Genomic DNA, 20,659 nt, shown 5'->3' on the forward strand with positions numbered 1-20,659 from the left:
TCTATCTATCTATCATCCATCCATTATCTGTCTGTCTGTCTGTCTGTCTGTCTGTCTATCTATCTATCTATCTATCTATCTATCTATCTATCTATCTATCTAATCTATCTATAGTACTGGAGCTTCTCAGGACCAAACTTAGGACATGTAGGCACTTACTATGGATGCCAGTTGTACAGGCTAGAACTCAGGTGAAATTGAGCGTTCTATAGAGGACACTCCAGCATTTGTAGCAAGAAAACCGCAGATCCATATGTTACATGTAAAAAGCTTGCCAGAAGTTAGTATCTTTTATGCCATAAGATGCATAATAGAGTGTTTTTTTTTCATGAAGAAATAAGTGAAAATATCACTTATTTTGGTATGTTGACAGTTTCTCGGAACTCTTGGAAGACTCCTGAAAAGAGCAGTTGACTTGGGCTCTTCCATCCATCCTGAAGCATGGAGTTTCATCCACAGCTGTTTCCAGTGCTGCTAGATTAGCATATTTTTTTCTTTGACAAAATAATATGACTTATATAAGTCAATTTATTAATTTGGTATCAAGGAAAATAGCAGATACATTAGAATATGCAGTTTCAGAAAGGGTATGAAAATTGAAGAATAGTTTGAAGACAGATAGATTAGCTTATATAAGTAGTTTGTATTTTAAAAGTAAGAAAAAATGTTATGTCTATATATTTCTAATCCCAGTGGGTTATAGTTGTTTGAGATACCAGATAGAAATCAAGGCATCTAAAAAGCAAATGTTAAGGGCACAGTTAGGTTTAAAATTGAGATAGTGAAGTTTTCTACAAACAGTAGGGCCATTGTCAGATTAGTAGCAGAGTATACCTAGCAGTGATCTCTGATTTTATTCATTTAATTTTTTCCTCTTCCTTCTTTTTCTTTTCTTTCTTTCTTCTTTTTTCTTTTTCTTTTCTTTTCTTTTCTTTTTTTTTTTTTTGAGACAGGGTCTCACTATGTAGCTCTGGCTATTCTGGAACTCAGTATGTATGTAGATCAGGCTAGTCTGAACTCAGAGATCTGCCTGCCTCTGCCTCCTGAGAGATTAAAGGTGTGCATCACCACACCCAGATTATATATATGTATGTATGTATAAAAATATATTTTTTAACTTGAGAATTTCACATATAGTCAAATGTATGAAAATTTTACCTGTAGTCAGTGGTTTGATTTTATATATATATATATCCTCCCAAATTCCTTCTCCCAACCCCCCATGACTCCCTTCCAACTTCATGTCATCTTTCTTTTAAATAACCCAAATTCAAAATTAATGTTATGCACGTGGCTGTAAAGCCATCTCCTGGAGCATGATCAAGCAACTCAGAGCTACATCCCTGAAGAAGACTTTAACTCTCCCTCCCTTAGCAGACATCAACTGCCAATAGCTCCTCAGCTAGGGATGGACTTTGTGAGCCCCTTGTTGATCCACTGGAGTGATGACTAGTTTGATCTTATGCAGACTTTATGTAGGCTTCCACAGTTGTTTGTGAGTTCAACAGCCTTTTATTCCCAGAAGACACTATTTTACAGCAGTACTGTTTTTGCAGCAGACTTCTGAGTCGTACAATCTTATCAACCCTTTTCTCCTGTTCCCTGATCCTTGGGGGCAGGGGGTAAGAGATGTGCCATTTGGAGTGAGCATTCCACAGACACTTGTTCTTTGCACTCTGACAAATTGTCTGTCTATATTAACCACCATCTACTATGGAAAGAAGCATCTCTAATGGGGACTGAGAGCTAGTCTAATATATGGATATAGAAATAATTATTTAGAAGGCATTTAGATACTATGTCAACTTAGCAAAATAAAATAGTGGTATGCGAGGGCCTATACATTCTTGAGCCTTGGATTCTTGGCCATATTTGCAGAACCAGGCATAAGTTTCCTCCTGTTGGAACAGACCTGAAAGCCATGCTGGAAGCAGTTGGTTGCTTTCATACCACTCACTATTCATACCCCTGCTTGTCAGGTTGATTGTTACAGTTCTCAGAGTTCACAGCTAGGTAAGACTGTGGTTGGTTTTTCTCCCCCAGAAGCCTATATAGCACCTTTTGGGACTATGAAAACTAGCCAGTAGGGAGTAAGTTTCCAAGATGGCACCAGCTTGTTTTCTCCGTTCCTGTGACCAAATTATGTAGTGTCATCAACAATAGGGTCTTACTATTAAATTTTGGTAGGTAGCTAAGAGCAGTGACAAGAGCCTGTATTGCTTTGGGGGTGTCTGGGACCTCCCTGACCAACATTTGAAAGGGATAATATTATAAAGGGGAAATGAGAATAAGGAGGGTGTAGATTTAATGGGGAGGGGAGTAGATGCACGCCAAAGAAGGAGATGCAGAAAGGGATAAGTAAGGGTATTTGAAAAAGTCATACAGAAACCTACTATTTATTTTGTAAGCTTCCTGAAAAATATAGAGAGCTTATTTTATTTATTTGTTTAGGGTGGTATAAAGGCTTATTGAGGGGAAGGGATTGGGTAGAGCAAGCTCAGTACTAGGTGGAGCTTTCCTTAAGGCTGGCAGTATATCTCTCAGTTCCTCTAGCTGCCTCTTGCATGAATGTGGATGTTTACTTTCTTCTGGAGGAATTTGAGCACTCTTGTCCTTGGAGGCCCTGCGCAGCTCTATGGCAAACTACTCCTTGGACACAGCACCACATAACTCCTGATCATGGCCTGCATGAACTTGGTGTGTTTGGTGAGGTGCTGGTGGTGCCAGGTCACAGCTGTTGCTTTCAGTTGTGGCCCCTAGCAGCAAGTTCGTTTTTTGTTTTTCCTGTCTGCCTCTGCCTCCCAAGTGCTGGGATAAAGGCATCTGTCACCACTCTTGGCTGGTGGCAGCAAGTTATAATTTTGACCAGCTGCAGTTACTTTTGTGAGTCTTTAGCTATGAAATTATAAGAGTTTACACCCTTTCCTGCCCCATTATGTGTGTGTCAGATTTAATTTTAAACTTCTAGACAGTTTTTAAATTTAATCTTTTTTTAATTAAAATTTGTCATTTATTTTACATACTAACCACAGTTTTTCCTACCTCTTCTCTTCCCGTTCCTTCCCCCCATCTCCCATCTACACACCTCTGTTCGGAAAGGGACAGGCCTCCCTTGGAATTCAACAAAGAATGGTATAAAGTTCAAACCATTTACCTGCTCATTGTTACACATTCTAGATAGGGTACCACAGGGAACCTTGTACATCTTCCAGCTCTGTGGTAATGAATAGTAAACAAAAGAATGTATTCTAGGCATAAAAACTCTGGACTGAAGTAGTTAACTGGATTGATGTTTGCTCTAGGATTAATGATGAGTCTAGAAGTGTGTATTTGTAAAATAATGTATATGTAATATTCCCTTTAAAATTTGATTTCAATTTTGTCTAATTGCTGGAACTTCCCAATTTCTTCCACCTTTCTAAAATTAGGGCTGTGAAGAGGCTCAGTGGGGAAAGGTACCAAGCCTGCCAACCTGAGTTTGAACCTCAGGACCCATGTGGTAGAAGGAGAGAACTGACTCCTGCATGTTGTCTCTGACCTTCATGTGTGTGTTTTATGTTGGGTGTACCACACACAAAAGAAATGTAATAATGAAGTCCCTAAAATGGTTCTTTATACAACTTATAAATAAACCATCACATTTATATTCCTTTCCAAAATACCTGAGGCATTGCAAGTTAGGATTACTATTGCTATGATAAACACCGAGACCAAAAACAAGTTGGTGAGGAAAGGATTTATTTGGCTAATACTTTCATATCATAGTCCATTGTTGAAGGAAGTCAGGGCAGGAACCTGGAGGCCCGAGCTGATGCACAGGCCATGGAGGAATGCTGCTTATTTTCTTACTCATCAGGGCTTGCTCAGCCTGCTCTATAGAGCTCTGAGGCAGGAATCTTAAAAGGTCTTATTAATAAAAACAAACCTGGACAAAACCAGCCACAGCTAACCTCACCTTGCCAATTCCTCAGCTGACCTCATGTCCTCAAACTGGAAGCCTCTGTGTCCTTATCCAAATGGATCTCAGCTGAACTGCTGCTCAAAAGCCTAAAAGCTTAACACATTCTAGTTCCTGGTTTTCACACCTTATATACCTTTCTGCTTTCTGCTGTCATTTCCTGGGATTAAAGGCGTATGCCACCATGCCTGGCTGTTTCCAGTGTGGCTTTGAATTCACAGAGATCCAGATGGATCTCTGCCTCCAGAATGCTTGAATTAAAGTTGTGTGCCGCCAATTTTTTGGCCTCTGTTTATCTAGTGGCTGTTCTGTTCTCTGACCCCAGATAAGTTTATTAAGGGGCACAATATATTTGGGGGACACAACATCACCACATAGCTCAGAACCACTAGCCCAGGGATTGCCCCACCTATAATGGTCTGGGCCCTCCTCCATCAATTACTAATTAAGAAAATGCTCTACAGCCAGTTCTTACGGAGATATTTCTCAAAGTAAGGTTCCTTCCTTTCTTATGACTCTAGCCTGTGGCAAGTTGACATAAAACTAGCCAACAATATACATATAATTCTGTCTATGTCAGTGTGCTTTCTGACCCTCTTCAAATTGTATGTTCTTGATGTTTTGTTTTGTTTGCTTTTGGTTATTGTCTATGTAGTCTGGCCTTGAACTGCCTGCCTCTTTCCCCCAAGCTTGGGTCACTCAGCCATTTTATCTCAGCATCACTCAGATCTTAATCCATTTTGTTATCAAGTCTAAGTCCCATATTTTACCTAAATACAATAAACTCAAAAAGTCCTAAATCTTTTCTTTCTAAATCTGGGAAGTTAGTACAATGTTTTTCTCAATTTGTAATCCTATAAAACAGAAAGCAGCAGGTGTGGTATAGATATTCTTATTCCAAAATAGATACATTGGAAGGGTAAAGGGAGTTGCTTGTCTAAAGAAAGGTCATAGGGCTTGGAGACGGCTCAGTGGCTCAGATGCTTGCTGTATAAGCACAAGGACCCAAGTTTGAATCTCCAGCAAGCACATGAAAAGCTGGGCATGCTGTCATGTACCTGTGATTCCAGTACTGGGAAGGCAGAGACAGGAGGGTAGATTACTGGGGTTTGCTGACCAGCCAGGCTAGCCAAATTGGTGGGCCCCAGGTGAGAAACTTTCTCTCATCAAATAAGATGGAGAGCAATAGAGGAAGGTACCACTGTCAACTGGTTTCATGCGCATATGTACATGCCCTCATAGATACATACACACAAAAGTATGTTCATTTAAAAAAGTAATAAATCAGGGCTGTAATTCAGCAGAACAATTCTGTTAGGTTTTTTGGTCAGAAAATAGTTTTGTGGCTTATTGACCAGTCTCTGGGCCCTTTGGGGTACCCTGTAAACCAAGAGCAATACATAGGTTTAGTCATCTGTAGCTATGGCTTATCCTAGACTAGGGTGCATATTATTTATCTCCTGGAAATGGGCATGCATCTTTGTTAGATGTGTGTGTTTTGGGGAAAGGAGAGCAAGAGTTGTCTAGTTCAGATTGTAGGTGAACCTGGGGTATTCTTGTTGCTCTGATTACTTTCATTGTCTGGCAGGATTATGTCAGGTTCCTTTGTCTTTTTTTTAGCCAGTGATGGTTTTTATGTATGTCCTGGGTGTAGTAGTTTGCTGCTAAGTTCCCAAAGGGCCTAGTGCTTTTGAAAATAGTGTCTGAGTAAATGATGGGATTCTGTGCCTTTCCTTTAGTGAGTGATGCTTGACCTGAGGGCCACCCTCCCTTCAGGCTTGCATTACCAAAGGAGATTCTTTTTTTGTCTCCCTTGTTCCAGTCTTCCCTGTGAAGTGCTATGGAAAATAGCCTTTGAGTAGATGTGAATGCTATATGAGTATCAATCATTACAAGTATGCTAATATGTAATTAATTTTGGGCAATTTTAAATCCTAATTTTGCTTTCTAAAAAGGATTTATTTAAGTCAGGCATTGGTGGCACACCCCTTTTAATCCCAGTATTTGGAAGGCAGAGGCAGGCAGATCTCTTGAGTTTGAGGCCAGCCTGGTCTACAGAGCTAGTTCCAGGACAGGCAGGGCTACTTAGAGAAACTCTGTTGGTGGGGTGTGTATGTGTGTTTAATTTATTTATATGTGTTTTGCCTGCATGTAAGTGCACTAGTGTAGTGTATGCAGTTCCTGTGGAGGCCATAATTGGACATTAGATTCCCTGGAATTGGAGTTACAGAAAGTTGTGAGCTGCCTTGTGGGTGCTGGGAATCAAACCCAGGTTCTCTGGAAGAGCAGCTAGAGCTCTTTACCACTGAGGCTCTTTACCACTGAGCCAATTGCCACCATGTCCCACGGGCCCCCTGTCCCTGTCCCTGTCCCTCTCCTCCTTTAAAGATTTTTGAGGCAGGTGTTTTTTTTTTTTTTTTTTTTTAAATTTGCTTTGCTTTTTTAAAGTCCAGATTGGTTGTAACTGAGAGTGGCTTTGAGATCAAGAGTGTTTGGGATGGTATGGGCATAGACTCACGGATGGCCCTGGACTCTTCTCCTGCTTCTACATCCAGGTGTGTTCTGTCATGCCCAGCTTTTTTGTTTTTGTGAGACAAGGTCTCCCTTTCACTCTCGTTTTTTGTTTTCTGAGACACAGTTTCTCGGTGTAGCTCTGGTTGTGCTGGAACTCACTCTGTAGCCCAGGCTGGCCTCAGACTCAGAGATTAACCTGCCTCTGTCTCCTGAGTGCTGGGATTAAAGGCATGTGTCACCACCGCCCGGCCCATCTTGTTTTTTAGGCAGGGTCTTTTACTAACCTGGAGCTTGCTGAGTAGGCTAGTGAGGCTGGTGGCCTGGGTTTTGGGGGTTGAACTGAGAGTTTCATGCTTGGGTGGCAGTTACTTTTCCAATTGAGCTGTTGTATTGCTCCTGCCCTTCTTAATTTTTATTAACAGCTGGATGGCTTTATTAGGTATTATGTGATATTTGGATGCAATATAGAATTCTCCTTGTTAGTTTAACAGTGGCTTTATACATGCACTCCAAACCCTGCTACAAATAATAATATATTCTTTCAAGAAGAACTGCTAAACTTACTCTTTTTTTGTTTGTTTTTCAAGACAGGGTTTCTCTGTGTATCCCTGGCTGTCCTGGAATTCTCTCTGTAGAACAGGCTGGTCTCGAACTCACAGAGATTCACCTGCCTCTGCCTCTGCCTCTACTTCTGCCTCCTCTTCTGTCTCCCTAGTGCTGGAATTAAAGGTGTGCTTCACCACTGCCTGGCAACCATTGTTGTTGTTTGGTTTTGAGGCAGAGTCCTATTATCAAACTCGTAGCCTGGACCTTGCAATGTATTCCAGGTTGGCTTTGAAGTTGTTACTTTTCCCTCCAGCCTATTGAGTGCTAGGATTATGGATATGTGTTTTGTCATTCCTGGCCTCTTCTTTCTTAAAGCCCCCTTATGGGCATTACAGTGATCAGACATTGTTCTTTGTTTTGTTGGCTGTTAAGTTTTATTCACTTATATACTGCTCATCATAAGGTAGTATTTCTGTGATTAAGTTTCTGTCACATGGCTGGCTATCCATGATTTTGAGCTGTCAAAGCCTATTTTTACATGAGAAGTGAATAAAATGTCAGTTGAAGTGGCTGGTGTTGGTTTAAAAGAGAATTTCTGATTTACTAAGCTAACATGCATAGTAACATTCCTTCCTCCGGCACATAATATGTTGTCGGGACTTCATTACTAATGTGGAGAGTTGAAGTAGCCTAAACTTGGTTCCCATGTTTTGTCCTGTAGGTTATGGAAGACTGTGTTCTGCCCATGACCTCAGTGCCAGAGAAGAGGCCTCTTGTCTGGCAGGGTCTTTGAGTCCAGTGAAAAGGCTAATGAAAGCAGTGCCTTTGTGAACTTCAGATTCTTTAGTAAAGAAGACTAGATAAAGAATTTGATATTAATTTCTGAAGATAGCTATAAAGTACAGATTGGTATCGAGCATGTCTATGATGTTTGTCTCATTTTTGATTTTGTCCTTTGTCCCAAGACTTGCTACATATGTGACGAACAAGGAAGAGAAAGCAAAGCAGCAACCGGTGCTTGCATGACGTGTAACAAGCACGGGTGTCGACAGGCTTTCCACGTGACCTGGTAAGTGGCTTTCCGTCATTGTACACACAGCATTGGAAGTGCATTACATGACGTACTGTGACACCGCTTCCCACTGGAATAGGGGGTTTTGTTTGGTGCTCTAGATCAAACTCGGTACCTTGTATAAGTCCCTGAGGGACCACCAACCCCCAGGCTCTACCTCCTGGCAGGACCCCGCCCCTCCAGCCTCAGGTGGCCAAGCTTCTCCCTACAGAGTAAAAGGTCCAAGTTCAGGACTTGAAAACCTGCTCATCCCCACCTTGGAAAGCTCTGTCCCCATAAGAAACCCTATATAAACCCTGTCTTCTGCTTAGTTTCCTGCTGCTTCTCACCCCAGCAGAGGCAGCCACCCCTTGGATTTTTCCCTCCCAATAAATCTCTTGTGTGAGGTTTGTTGTGTGGTGTGACTTTGTGGTATTCAGAGCTGTAACACTTGCATTGGGAAAGTCTTCCCCCCTCAGAATTGTAACACTTAACACCTTGTAAATGTTACAAAAACACTTTGCCATCCAGCTACATCCCCAGCCCTCTTTTATTGTTTTTTTTTTTTAAACAAACAAACAAAAAAAGTCTGTTGATCTTGCTCTCTGCTATGATTTTGAAGCATGTATGAATTGCAAAGAATTGTTCAAGTTGATGTATGAGCCAGGCCTGGTGGTACAAGCATGTAATTCCTGCTACTCAGGTGGAGGCAGGAAAATTACAAATTCAAGGCCTACATGAACTAACACTCTCTCTCTCTCTCTCTCTCTCTCTCTCTCTCTCTCTATATATATATATATATATATATATATATATACACACACACATATATATATATATATATACACATATATATATATATATACATATACACACACACACACACACACACACACACACACACACACACACACACACACACACACAGAGTGAGTTCAGAGCCATTTTGGAAAACCTCATGAGAGAGGTCCTATTTCTAAAATACAAAATTGAGAGCTGACAAGATAGTTCAGCAAATAAAGGTGCTTGCTGCCAAGCTTGATGACCTGAGTTTAAACTCTGGATCCCACATGGTGGAAGGAAAGAGCCAACTCTCCCAAATTGTTCTCTGACTTCTATACATGCACTGTGGTTCACAGGTGTACCCTCCTCAAAAATACACATGAATAAAGATGACAAATAAACAAGAGGGATGTAATTGAGTAGTGTGCTGGCTTAGCATGGGAGACCCTGTACCATCCCACAAAAAGAAAAGGCACTGTTTGCATCAGTCTCCTTATCACCACATTGCTGTTTTAGACCATGATTTGTACTAACACAATGATTTATTTAAAAAAAAAAGAACTAATTATGAAGAGAAAAGGAAGTTATCTCTCTCCCCATCTTTTTTCATCACTTGTGTTTATTTTTGTAACATTGTTTTATTTTTTGAAATTATAGTTATATCAATGAAACATTGTTACTGTGTTTTCAAGGGCTCCCCTTGTTATCCAGACTTGTTTCAAACTGGGCTCAACCCTTATCTGAGCCCTTGGGATTACAGGCATGTGTCATCAAATGCAACTTTTAAAGCAACTTAATCACTGTTTGGTGACATAAAACCTTGATATATCTTCATTCACGATAGACCTGAGTTTATCGTAAACTATACCATAGTCTTAAAGAATGATAAATTTACAAGTGAAGGTGAAGTGACTGGTCATTAACTACAATAGAGCTTTTCTGTCTCCTTATAGTTGGGGCACGACAAGGACCTTGCTCATACTAATGAAATAAGCAGGTGGTTTCATAACTGAGCTAGACCCCTGACCCCTTTATCATCTCTTTTTCCTTTATATTGTCTTACAAATACTGAAAAGTTAATTTTCTTTGCTTAAATGTACCATGGCTTGAGGTTTGTTGATGTCCGTGGCTTTTGTTTGCAGTGCTCAATTTGCTGGGCTGCTTTGCGAAGAAGAAGGGAACGGTGCAGACAACGTCCAGTACTGTGGCTACTGTAAATACCACTTTAGTAAGCTGGTAAGACAGTTTCCAACGTAGTGGATTCAGTCGTGGTTGATTTCGACAAGATGGTGACACCGTCATCTAAAGGACAAGAAATCAGAGCATGGTCACAGTTTCTTGCTTGATTTTGACTGAAGATTAAATTCATTTAGCGTGTTCTTATTGAAAATGGAAAGAACTAGTAATTTTAAAAAACGTGAAGCAGAGTATACTAGTAATTGACAGTGACTGTCATGTAGTGGAGCTGCTTTGACCTCCTGTCAGGACTCACTTTGGGTTTGTGGTTGTCTCATGTCTCATCTTCTGTTGGAGCAGCGCTGTTACCATCTTACTTGTTAGAGACACGCCTTGTCTTTATTCCCTAGAAGTAGTAAACACAATAAGGCTGTTTTGTAACTTGGTTAAACACCCTGCTAAAATATATTTAGACCCATCTTACAAGGTTTTGAGATTTTGTCAGACTTTGTGGTTAAACACTTACATGGATGATTGAGTTAGAAACTTTTTGAAGCCTTTGTTGTCTTTTGTTTTTAGTTTTTTAAAGTTTTTTGTGTGTGAGTGTTTTGCTTGCATGTATGTATATGCACCACATGTATGCCTGGTGCCCACAGAGGTAAGAAGAGGATGTCAGATACTCTGGAATTGGAGTTATGGATGGTTGTGGGCCACATATGGGTGCTGGGAACTGAACTTAAGTCCTCTGTAAGCACAACTCTTAAATGCTGAGTCATGTCTCTAGTCCATAGTTAGAAACTTTGGATTCTATGTAACATATCCATTTTCCTTTGAAAAATAAGTTTTTAATGCTCCCAAGTATTTGTTTTTTAGTTCTTAAATATGTAGATTCATACACAATGGTTTTTTTCTTTGTTTTTAACTGTCTTATTTTTAGTTACCTTTCCCTGTTGAATAGATCTTCCTTGCCTCTCCTTCCATCTTATAAATAATATTATTAACCATCCTTCAGGCCTCTACTGATGAAGTCACCTACTACAGCACATTGTTATGGTGTTTCTCATCAAATGATACATGACTATACCTAAAGTGTGTATCTGTATCACTCATTGCTGAAGACTGATATATCTTAATGGCTGGTAGAAATGAACTGTTTATAAGAAGTTGAGACATTATGAAATTGGAAAGATTGGAACTGGGTGTGGTGGCATGTTTGTAACCCTGCCCACCCAGCACTTGGGAGGTAGTAGAATAAAGAGCTGAACGTCATCTTCCTGCCATATATTGTTGAGGTCCTAACTGGGCTACATGAGACTATCTCAAACAAATAACTGAAATAATTTTGACATTCATACACATAGTTTTCCTCATTACTAATTATTGCTGTAGTGTTATTGCTAGTTATAAAAATTCATCTGATTAATAAAATAACTTGTGTAGAACTTGAAGTTATTTTATAGTCACTTTTAAAATCTGTTTAAAACTAGTTGCAGTGTGAACAGCTTGTAAGTACCCAAACAACTCTTACCTTCATGCTCTATTATGCAGTGCTATATTTTAAACAGAAAAATGTAATGCTTTTAGTAATGCTTATAAAAATGCATGGGTCTGATACTGATATTTGTCTTAATTTGTTCTAAATAATCTGTAGAGATAAGCTGTTAGAGAACTTTTTCTCAGTATTTATTGAAAGTAAATGCTTCTTGCTTTACTACTGGCATAAAGCAACTCTTTTAAATATTTACTTCCATATTCTTCCAGTCTTGTCACCTATTTTCCCCTGTGTCCCAAGTGCTGGGATTTCTGCCACTGTAGCCAGTAGCATTCTTTAATACACGTTTTGGTTAAAGCTTTTTTTTCTTTTGTTATTTTTTTTTTAAGTCAACTTTAAAAATATAATAGCTTATTTGAAAATATAGTAAGTTTTTTGTGGGGGGTGGGGCAGGGTTTCTATATGTAGCCTTGGATGTCTTCTCTTTATGTAGGCCATGCTAACCTTGAACTCACATAGATCTGCTTGCTTCTGCCCTCTGAGTGCTGGGATTAAAGATACATGCCTCTATGCCTGGCTTGTTTTCACACAACTTAATAAATAACAAAAAATATGGCATTGATGTTAAATTTAAGGTTAGTTTTTTTTCTTTATAATGCAGTGGATTGATGTTTAAACTCTATTATATAACTTGAAATACTGATTTTTTAAAAAAAAACTTGACATTTAAACATTTCACATTGAAAATAGTTTAAGCCTAATTAAATGGATTTTTTATATACATATACACATATGTATATATTTTCTTTTTTAGAAAAAGAGCAAACGGGGATCTAATAGGTCATATGATCAAAGTTTAAGTGATTCTTCCTCTCACTCTCAGGATAAACATCATGAGAAAGAGAAAAAAGTAAGTGGATTTGTTGTTGCTAATTATGTAGCACATCACTTAATAAAATTAAAAAAATCTTTTTAGGTAAAATTGTTTTTTACAGCTAAATGGAAACATTGAAATTCAGCAAAATTTTGGCCCAGTAGAATATTAAATCAAAGACTAGGTTTAAAATAATGCCATATTTGAAATATGGTTTTGACCATTGTAATTGAAAATTTAAATACAACTTGATTGGCAGCATGAGAGTGATTTCTTGCATGTGTTAACAGGTCATCTGATAAAATCTTGAGGTGACTTGAGCAGTGGTAGTTTGTTGCTATGTATCACTAACTGATTATGTCACTTGTAAGTAATTTTCTCATCGGCTTTTCTCTTTTGTAATAGAACAACATTGAATTCCAAATATTCTTGGCTGATTTTTATTTTTCAGTGATGCTAATGTTTTTTTTTCATGCGACCAAATAGTGTATCATTTGTTTGTGAATTGTTTGCCTTTTTAATCAAAATACTAAATCTTGCCTAAATACTAATCTTTATTCTGATTTACCTGTTTTCTGCTTACATTTTTACTTACTTTAAAGGCTGATTAATTTTTAATTAATTAAAAGCAAATATTATAGAACTATTCATACTTCATTTGTGGTTCTTTTAAGAATATATTGGCAGTATATATAGTAAAGGGATAACCCCTCTGAATTATCTTAATGTAAATAAGATAAAAGAGAGTATCTTAAATGGAGAAAGGTGTTCTTGTAGAGTTGATATGAACCAGTTTTGAAAGAATGTTTGCAGATTTTATTTAGTGTTTGAAAATAAGGTCAGAAAACATAACTATGAGTGCTTAGGATTTACAAAATACTAATGTATAGTTATTTTAGCACTTGTTGATTTCAGTTTATATTTGTACCTTTTTTCAAGTTAAATACTAAAAAAATTTCAGAATTTAGTTTTGAGATTGCTCCTTTACTATGAGCAAAATAATAAGTGCAATTAATTTAGCATAGTTAGGGTTATATATGTAAATATTGGAGGTCTCTGTTAGCTAATAATTGCATGTGTTTATCTTAATAGATAGTTTTGTGATAAACTGACAGTAGGATTATGTTTATTGCTTGGATTGTTGATTAAAACAATGGCCAAGTTGGTTTAATTATGGTTTTAATAAGTGACACCGTGATTTTATTTAGATTTTTGAAACCACAAAGTGAAGTTTCTGTAGGTAGGCCTTATTTAGGCCTTATTACAGTGTGAAAAGGGATGTGTTACCATTATTGGTCTTTAATTATGGTATTTCATGAGCATTGTTTTGTTTTAGAAATGACCATTGCATGGTCATACTGATTTGAATTTATGCTCTATCATGTTATTGAAGGACAGTTAATAATGTAGTACAGTGTTGAATAAGTATAGTTCTGTGGTTGTGCTTATCATTTATCTCCCCTAAATGAATGTGATTTTGTATTTTACCCAATTTTTATAAATTGTGGAACTCTAGATTTTAAAAAGTTGTGTTTAATTAAATTTGTTTAGCTTCAGATTTTAGAGTTGTAAACAATATTTGGATTTTACTTTTAGCATATATTAAAGGTAAACATTTTTTTGTCATACAGTGTAAGATCTTATTTTATTTTTTTTTCCTCTAGTGCTGGTAGTTGATCCCAAGGCCTCTGGCATGCAAAATAAGCACTCTTAACATTGAACTACACCCCCCAGTTCAAATTTCTGTATTTTATTATTAGTTGAGGTTTTTTATGAATGTATTATACATGAGTTAAACCTACTGTAAATTTTATCATTAAACTTACTAGCTTGCTTTGGAGTAGGACTTTTAAAATATAGTATGAGGTTAAGTAATAACATAGTTGAATTGATGGGATTGTTACATGCAGACAGATCTTTTCCTCTTTCTTTACACATTTATTTTAACAGCTATCACCCTATCTGTCTGTATGTCCAGTCATCATTCATTAGGGGAAGTGGTTGTTTATATTGTTCATGCAGGACACTTAAACCCTTATTTTCAAGTTGTCATCTTGCCTCATCCTCCTTAGTAGTTGGAATAACAGACCTGCATCACACTGTACTTGGCTGTTTTCTTTTAGATGTTTATGTCTAGACATGGCATGGTGATACACACCTGTAATTCCCGTATGCGGAGAGTAAATTAGGAGGTTGAATGCTGTGGGATGTCTTGTATGTTATGAATAAATAAAACACTGATTGGCCAGTATAGCCAGGCAGGAAGTATAGGATAAGAGGGACAAACAGAGGAGAGGCTGGGAGGTGGAAGTCTGGAGGAGACGCCAGCCTGCTGTCCAGGGAGCATCATGTAAAAGCAGTAGGTAAAGCCACGGAACATGTGGCGACATATAGATTAACAAAAATGGGCTGAGTATAAGAGTAAGAGCTAGACAATGGTAGGCCTGAGTTAATGGCTGAGCAGTTTAAATAATATAAGCGTCTGTATATTTATTTTATAAGTGGGCTCTGGGACTGCCAGGGCTTGGCGGGTCCCGGAGAGAAAAACTCTAGCTACAGTTGAGTAATTCCAGGCCAGATTGGGCTACTGACAGCAACCACAGATAAATATTAGACAAAAAAATGGTACCTGCATTGAACATTTATAGGCTTTATTATATTAGCTATTACAGATAATCTTGAAATCAGTATATGGGAGGATATCATTAAGGCTACAACATTATATGTAAGAGACTTGAGTATCCATGTGTCCTGGAAGCATCCCCATATCCATTCCCCCTAGGAATATAAATCAGATGACTGCATTTCATTGAAATGTAACATTCACAATCTGTCTATACTTGGGTATTTATTTATTGTTCTGGTTATTGAGAAAAGACTAGCCTTGAATTTCTGATCTTGCCTCTACCTCCAAATTCTGGAAATGTAGGCGTGTGACACAACACCAAGCAGACATTGGCAAAATTTGGTAATTTTTTTTTTTTTTTTTTGATTTTATTGATTGTTTTTGTTTTTCAAGACAAGGTTTTTCTGTGTAGACCTGGCTGTCCTAGAACTCACGCTGTAGACTAGACGGGCCTTGAATTCAGTGATCTGCCTGCCTCTGCCTCCTGAGTGCTAGAGTAAAGACATTCACCACCACTGCTGGATATAATGCTGTTCGTTTGTTTTGAGACAGAGTTTCTCTGTGTAGCTTTTGGAGCCTATCCTGGAACTCACTGTGTAGCCCAGTCTGGCTTCGAACTCACAGAGATCCACCTGCATCTGCCTCCCGAATGCTGGGTTTAAAGGTGTGCGCCACCACCGCCCGGCTATAATGCTGTTCTTAAATGTTATTAAATGGACCACCTTTTTTTATCTCTGTTATGGAACATTCTTTGTAGGTCGTAGAATGTTTCTTATTGAATTAAAAACATATTGGTCATGTATTGCATTTAATGATAAATAGTTATCTAAATTACTTAAATCTGAAAGCTGGCAATATAAGTTGGTGCTAGGTGTATGCTTGATCCCCAATACTAAAAGACAGAACAAAAAACAGAACAGAGCTTTTTTGTTTTTTTGTTTTATTTTGTTTTTTTCTAAGACAGGGTTTCTCTGTGCAGTCCTGGCTGTCCTGGAACTCACTCTATACCTCTAGCTCAGAGATCCTGCCTGTCTCTGCCTTCCAAGTGCACTACAATGCCCAGCGAAAGCTTGTAACTTTTATAAATGAATTTATTTATTTATTTAGATGGTGTCTCACTATAGTTCAGCTGGCCTGAAAATTATAATTATCCTGCCTTAGCCTTCCACAAGCTGGGACTGTAGGCCTGCTTTACCATGCCTGGCTATATTTTTGTTCACATATATTACTTTTGCAGAATAGGTTATATTACCATTTGTAATATGTATATAATACACTTTGGTCATCTTCCCCCTCCAGTATCCTTTCTTGTCCCTCTCCCTCTTCGTTTTACCAACTAGTTTCTCTTCTACTTTTGTGTCTTTTTTGTTTGTTTTGCATGATGGGGAGGATGACCTGATGAGTTTAAGATTGATTATAAGAGTATAGATGAAGGGTTATTTTTAGGTATAGGGTCATAAGCTACTCATGAATATGCACAACTGGAGAAAATGTCTTTCTCCTCCAGCAGCCATTAACTGCCTATAGATCCTCAGGGGAGGGGTGGAGCTGCATTTTTAAAACATCTGTAGGGACATTTAAGGGGTTTGAGAGATGGTTTAAGAACACTGTTTGCTTTCCCAGAGGACCCAGGTTTTTTTTTTTTTTTTTTTTTTTTTTTTTTTTTTTTTTTTTTTTTTTTTTTTTTTTTTTTTTAACTTAATTGTTGGTTCATAGCTGTCGGTAACTCTAGGTTCAAGGGATCTGATGCTCTCTTATGGCTGTGGAGGACACCGGGCTCACATGTGGTACACAAACATACATAGAGGCAAAATACACATAAAAATAAATAAATACAATAAAAACTTTAATAGGAACATTTGAAAACAGTTTTTTTTTCCCCCAGAGAACTTCTGTAAGAGCAAAGCTTCATGACAATGGGTTCAGAGACCTAGGTGTTATGGCACATGCCTTTAATCAGAATACTAGAGGAGGCAGAGACAGACAGACTAGCCTGGTCTACATAGTGAGTTTCAGGCCAACCAGAGATACACATTGTGGCCCTTTCTTGAAAAGATTGATTAGAGATGGCTCAGTGGGTAAAGTGCTATGCAAAGCACAGTGACCTAAGCACCTATGTGAAAAGCAGGTGCAGTGATGCTTGCCTGTAACCTCAGTGCATGGCGGAGGAGGGAGGGATAGGCAGATCCTTGGGGCCCATTGGCTACCTAAGTTAGCTGAAACATTGAGCTCCAGGTAGGTGATTAACAGTGTAAGGCAGAAGAAAAGCTCATAATGAGACAGGACTTTGGATAAAAGACAATGTCTATAAATTGTGAAAATCTGACGTATTTTAAAAGGAACCAAAGGGCATGCTAAGTTGATTATAATGCATGTGAGGTTTTAATTTAGCTGTTAATAATTTGGATTATGAATTAATCACAGCAGTTAAATAATTATGAAATAGAATTTTGCTTTCCCAAAGTAACCAAGTGATATTTAAAATGAACAGTAGATTTGACTGTATTTGAAATCAATAGGAATGGAGTATTATTGGAATCTTCTATGTATTTAACAAACCCTTCATTTAAAAAGAATATCTGGTCATATCTGTTAGGAAGGTTTAAAAGCACCAACCTTGGGGCTGGGGATATGACTTAGCAGTTAAGAGTACTTGTTACTCTTGGAGAGGACCTGGGTTTGGTTCTCAGTACCCACCCTGTGGCTCATAATTTTAATTCCAGTTTCAGTGAATCCTGTGTCACCTTCTGTTTCTGTGGGTACTAGGCATGCTCCTGGTGCATAGACATGCATGCAGGTAAGACATGCACATACATGAAATGAAATTTATTTTTAAAGTTATATTTATTTTTTGCACCCAACCTTTCTTCTACCCTACTCCAATTTGTAGGAATTTCAACAGGCTCTCGTTGTGTAGCCGAGGCTGGTCTTGAACTAATTATGCAGACTAGACTGGCCCAGAACTTGCCATCCTGCCTCAGCCTCTTGAGAACTAGAATTGCAATTGTATACTACCAGGTTTATGTAACCATTTAAGACTTGTGAAGCCATCTTTTCCTAGAGAGCCTAAATGACATGTCTAAAGTCAATAGATTATAATAATTAGTGGTAGTTAGAGGAAAATAAATTTTTTTTAGTTTTATGTGAAGCATAAATCTTATCAATTAAAACCAGGAGTTAGATATCAGGGTAATAACATGAAAGATCAGAGAACCAGAGGAGCAGCCACCATTGACTTCTTACCTTTTCGGATCCTCTGACCAAAAGGATCCACCCTGCGTTATCACTTTCTGTCTCCACCTCTCAAGTGCTGGGATTAAAGGCATGAGCCACCAATCATCCAGCTTCTATGGTTAATTAGTGGCTAGCTCTGCCCTCTAAACTTCAGGCAAGCTTTATTTGTCAGAACACAAACAAAATATCCCACAACATTTCTGTCTAATTGTTCTTAAGTAAAAGAAGCATAGCTCTAGAGAGGAGTTGAGAAGTTTAGAAGATTACCATTTGTGGCAACATGCCAGCATATTGGGAATTTTACACCTTCAGAAAAGATTTATTGCTTAGCTAGGTGTGGTGGTGCACACCTTTAATCCCAGCAGTATGGAGGCAAGTAGATCTCACTGAATTGGAGGCCGGCCTTGCTACACAATTGAGTTCCAGGCTATCTCAGGATGCATAGCAAGACTCTGTCTTAAAGCTGGGCAGTGATAGCACACACCTTTAATCCCAGCACTCGGGAGGCAGAGGCAGGCGGATCTCTGTGAGTTCGAGGCCAGCTTGGGCTACCAAGTGAGTTCCAGGAAAGGCACAAAGCTACACAGAGAAACCCTGTCTCGAAAAACAAACAAAAAAAAAGACTCTGTCTTAATAAATTATCGCTAAAGGCTAAGTTGTAGGTCATTATTATTTGGGATCCACTGGTTATTTATTACACTGAGACAATCTTTTATCAGTTTTTTTTCTAGTATTTAGACTGCCAGCATTAGTGACTGTACTATAGGTACACTGCAGCTTAAAGTAGGGAGGGATACATTGAGATAAATTCACAAATGGAAATGTAAATTGGAAGTGTACGTCCAGCCTGTTGAACCACCGCAGTAGCAGTACTCTGTGTTGTACAGTGTATCCTCATTGCTGACTGGGAGCTGCTGCTTGCTGCCACTGCCCAGTGTTTCTAGAGAGTATTGTACTGTATGTTGCTTAACTTAAGAAAAGATGAAAATTCATAATTTGATGTGTAGTTTCTGTGTAATACATGCTGAGCTGTTTACACAAATTTTTGCAACAGCTTAATTTTGTTTAGTTTTTGTTTTGTTTTGATTTTTTTGAGACTGGGTCTTTCTACATAGTTTTGGCTGTCCTGGAACTTACTATGTAGACCAGGCTGGCTTTGAACTCAGAGATCTACATGCCTCTGCTTCTCAAGTGCTGGGATTAAAAGCAGGTGCCACCATGTCTAGCTCCATTTTAAACATCTTAAATTGAATCCTATTAAGTAAAAAATTGTATTTCTTGAAATGTACTCAGTTCCAAGTAGGTCTGCCAGAGTCTATATATCTCTTAATACAGTGAGAAAGGATTATGCCTTGTCCTTGCTTGTAGTCTGCTATTAATAGTTGGCAACAGAAGGAGGAGCTTTTGCCAATGTAAACACTGTAGAGTAAGGTGGCGGTTTCTGGGTGGCAGACTTAGGACTGACTAGATTTAACTTTTGTTTAGGGTTACTCATCTCATAAGAGAACTAGAGTACTTTCTACTGTGGCTCAGAGGAAGCAAATCGAATCCTTGCATTGCTGTTAGTTTTCTGTGTCTCAGCAGAGCCTTCAGTATTGGGATTACCAGGCATCCATTTCATTTTTTTTAAAAATGTGTTTTCTTTTTGGAATCTTGTGTAGACATTGAAGCGTTTTCATAATGAGAGAGCTAAGAGAGAGTGGTCAAGAGCAATGGTATGGGGTGCCTGTAGTGTGTTTGGAGAGACTAAAGTATGAGAAAAGTTAAGACTAAGAGGAGCTGTAATGATTCTAGTTTCAGACTGTATCCTCAGGCAGTGAGCACCAACCCAAGGGCTTTATATCTAACTCTTTGCTTTTACTCATAGTGCTGAGGATAGGAACTAAGCTCGCATGATTGCCAGGTAGGTGTGGACTGTACATTCAGCTTCACTCTAGGCCCACTTTTTAATTTTTTTTTTTTTTGAGACAAGGTTTCTCTGTGTAATCCTGACTGTCCTGTAGTGAGTCTTTGTCCTGCCAGCCAGCTTCCAGATCATGGAGACTTATTATTGATTATAAAAGCTCAGCTGGTACCTTAACTTAGGCTTGTTCCTAACTAGTTCTTATAACTTAAATTAACTCATTTCTTTTAATTTACCTGCTATCACATGGTTCATGGCTCATGTTACCTCATCTTCTACATAACATGTTTCCTCTACGTCTCTTCAAGACTCTGCCTGTCTTCTTCCCAGCATCCTCTGTGCATGGAAATTCTGCCTATCTACTGGCCATTCAGCTCTTTATTAAACTAATCAGAGTGACATATCTTTACACAGTGTAATCAAATATCTCGCAACAACTATTCTGGAACTCAAGTTGTAGACAAGGATGGCCTGGAACTCAGATCTTCCTGCCTCTGCTTCC

At 38.4% G+C, this 20,659-nt stretch overlaps 1 protein-coding gene across 15 annotated transcripts in view; it reads left to right on the forward strand.

Annotated features, from left to right (window-relative positions):
- Window positions 1–20,659, forward strand: part of Mllt10 (MLLT10 histone lysine methyltransferase DOT1L cofactor) — a 172,965-nt gene that overhangs the window by 49,426 nt on the left and 102,880 nt on the right. For 14 of the 15 annotated variants that reach the window (XM_028870471.2, XM_037205985.1, XM_028870468.2 and 11 more), the window contains 3 exons: window positions 7,984–8,087; window positions 9,995–10,088; window positions 12,335–12,430. In XM_028870471.2, the coding sequence (XP_028726304.1) occupies window positions 7,984–8,087; window positions 9,995–10,088; window positions 12,335–12,430 (294 nt within the window). The remainder of the gene's footprint in view (window positions 1–7,983; window positions 8,088–9,994; window positions 10,089–12,334; window positions 12,431–20,659) is intronic. The other variant, XM_028870473.2, reaches the window with a different exon arrangement.

This window comes from Peromyscus leucopus, chromosome 5 (assembly GCF_004664715.2).
Source record: "Peromyscus leucopus breed LL Stock chromosome 5, UCI_PerLeu_2.1, whole genome shotgun sequence".
Lineage (NCBI taxonomy): Eukaryota > Metazoa > Chordata > Mammalia > Rodentia > Cricetidae > Peromyscus > Peromyscus leucopus.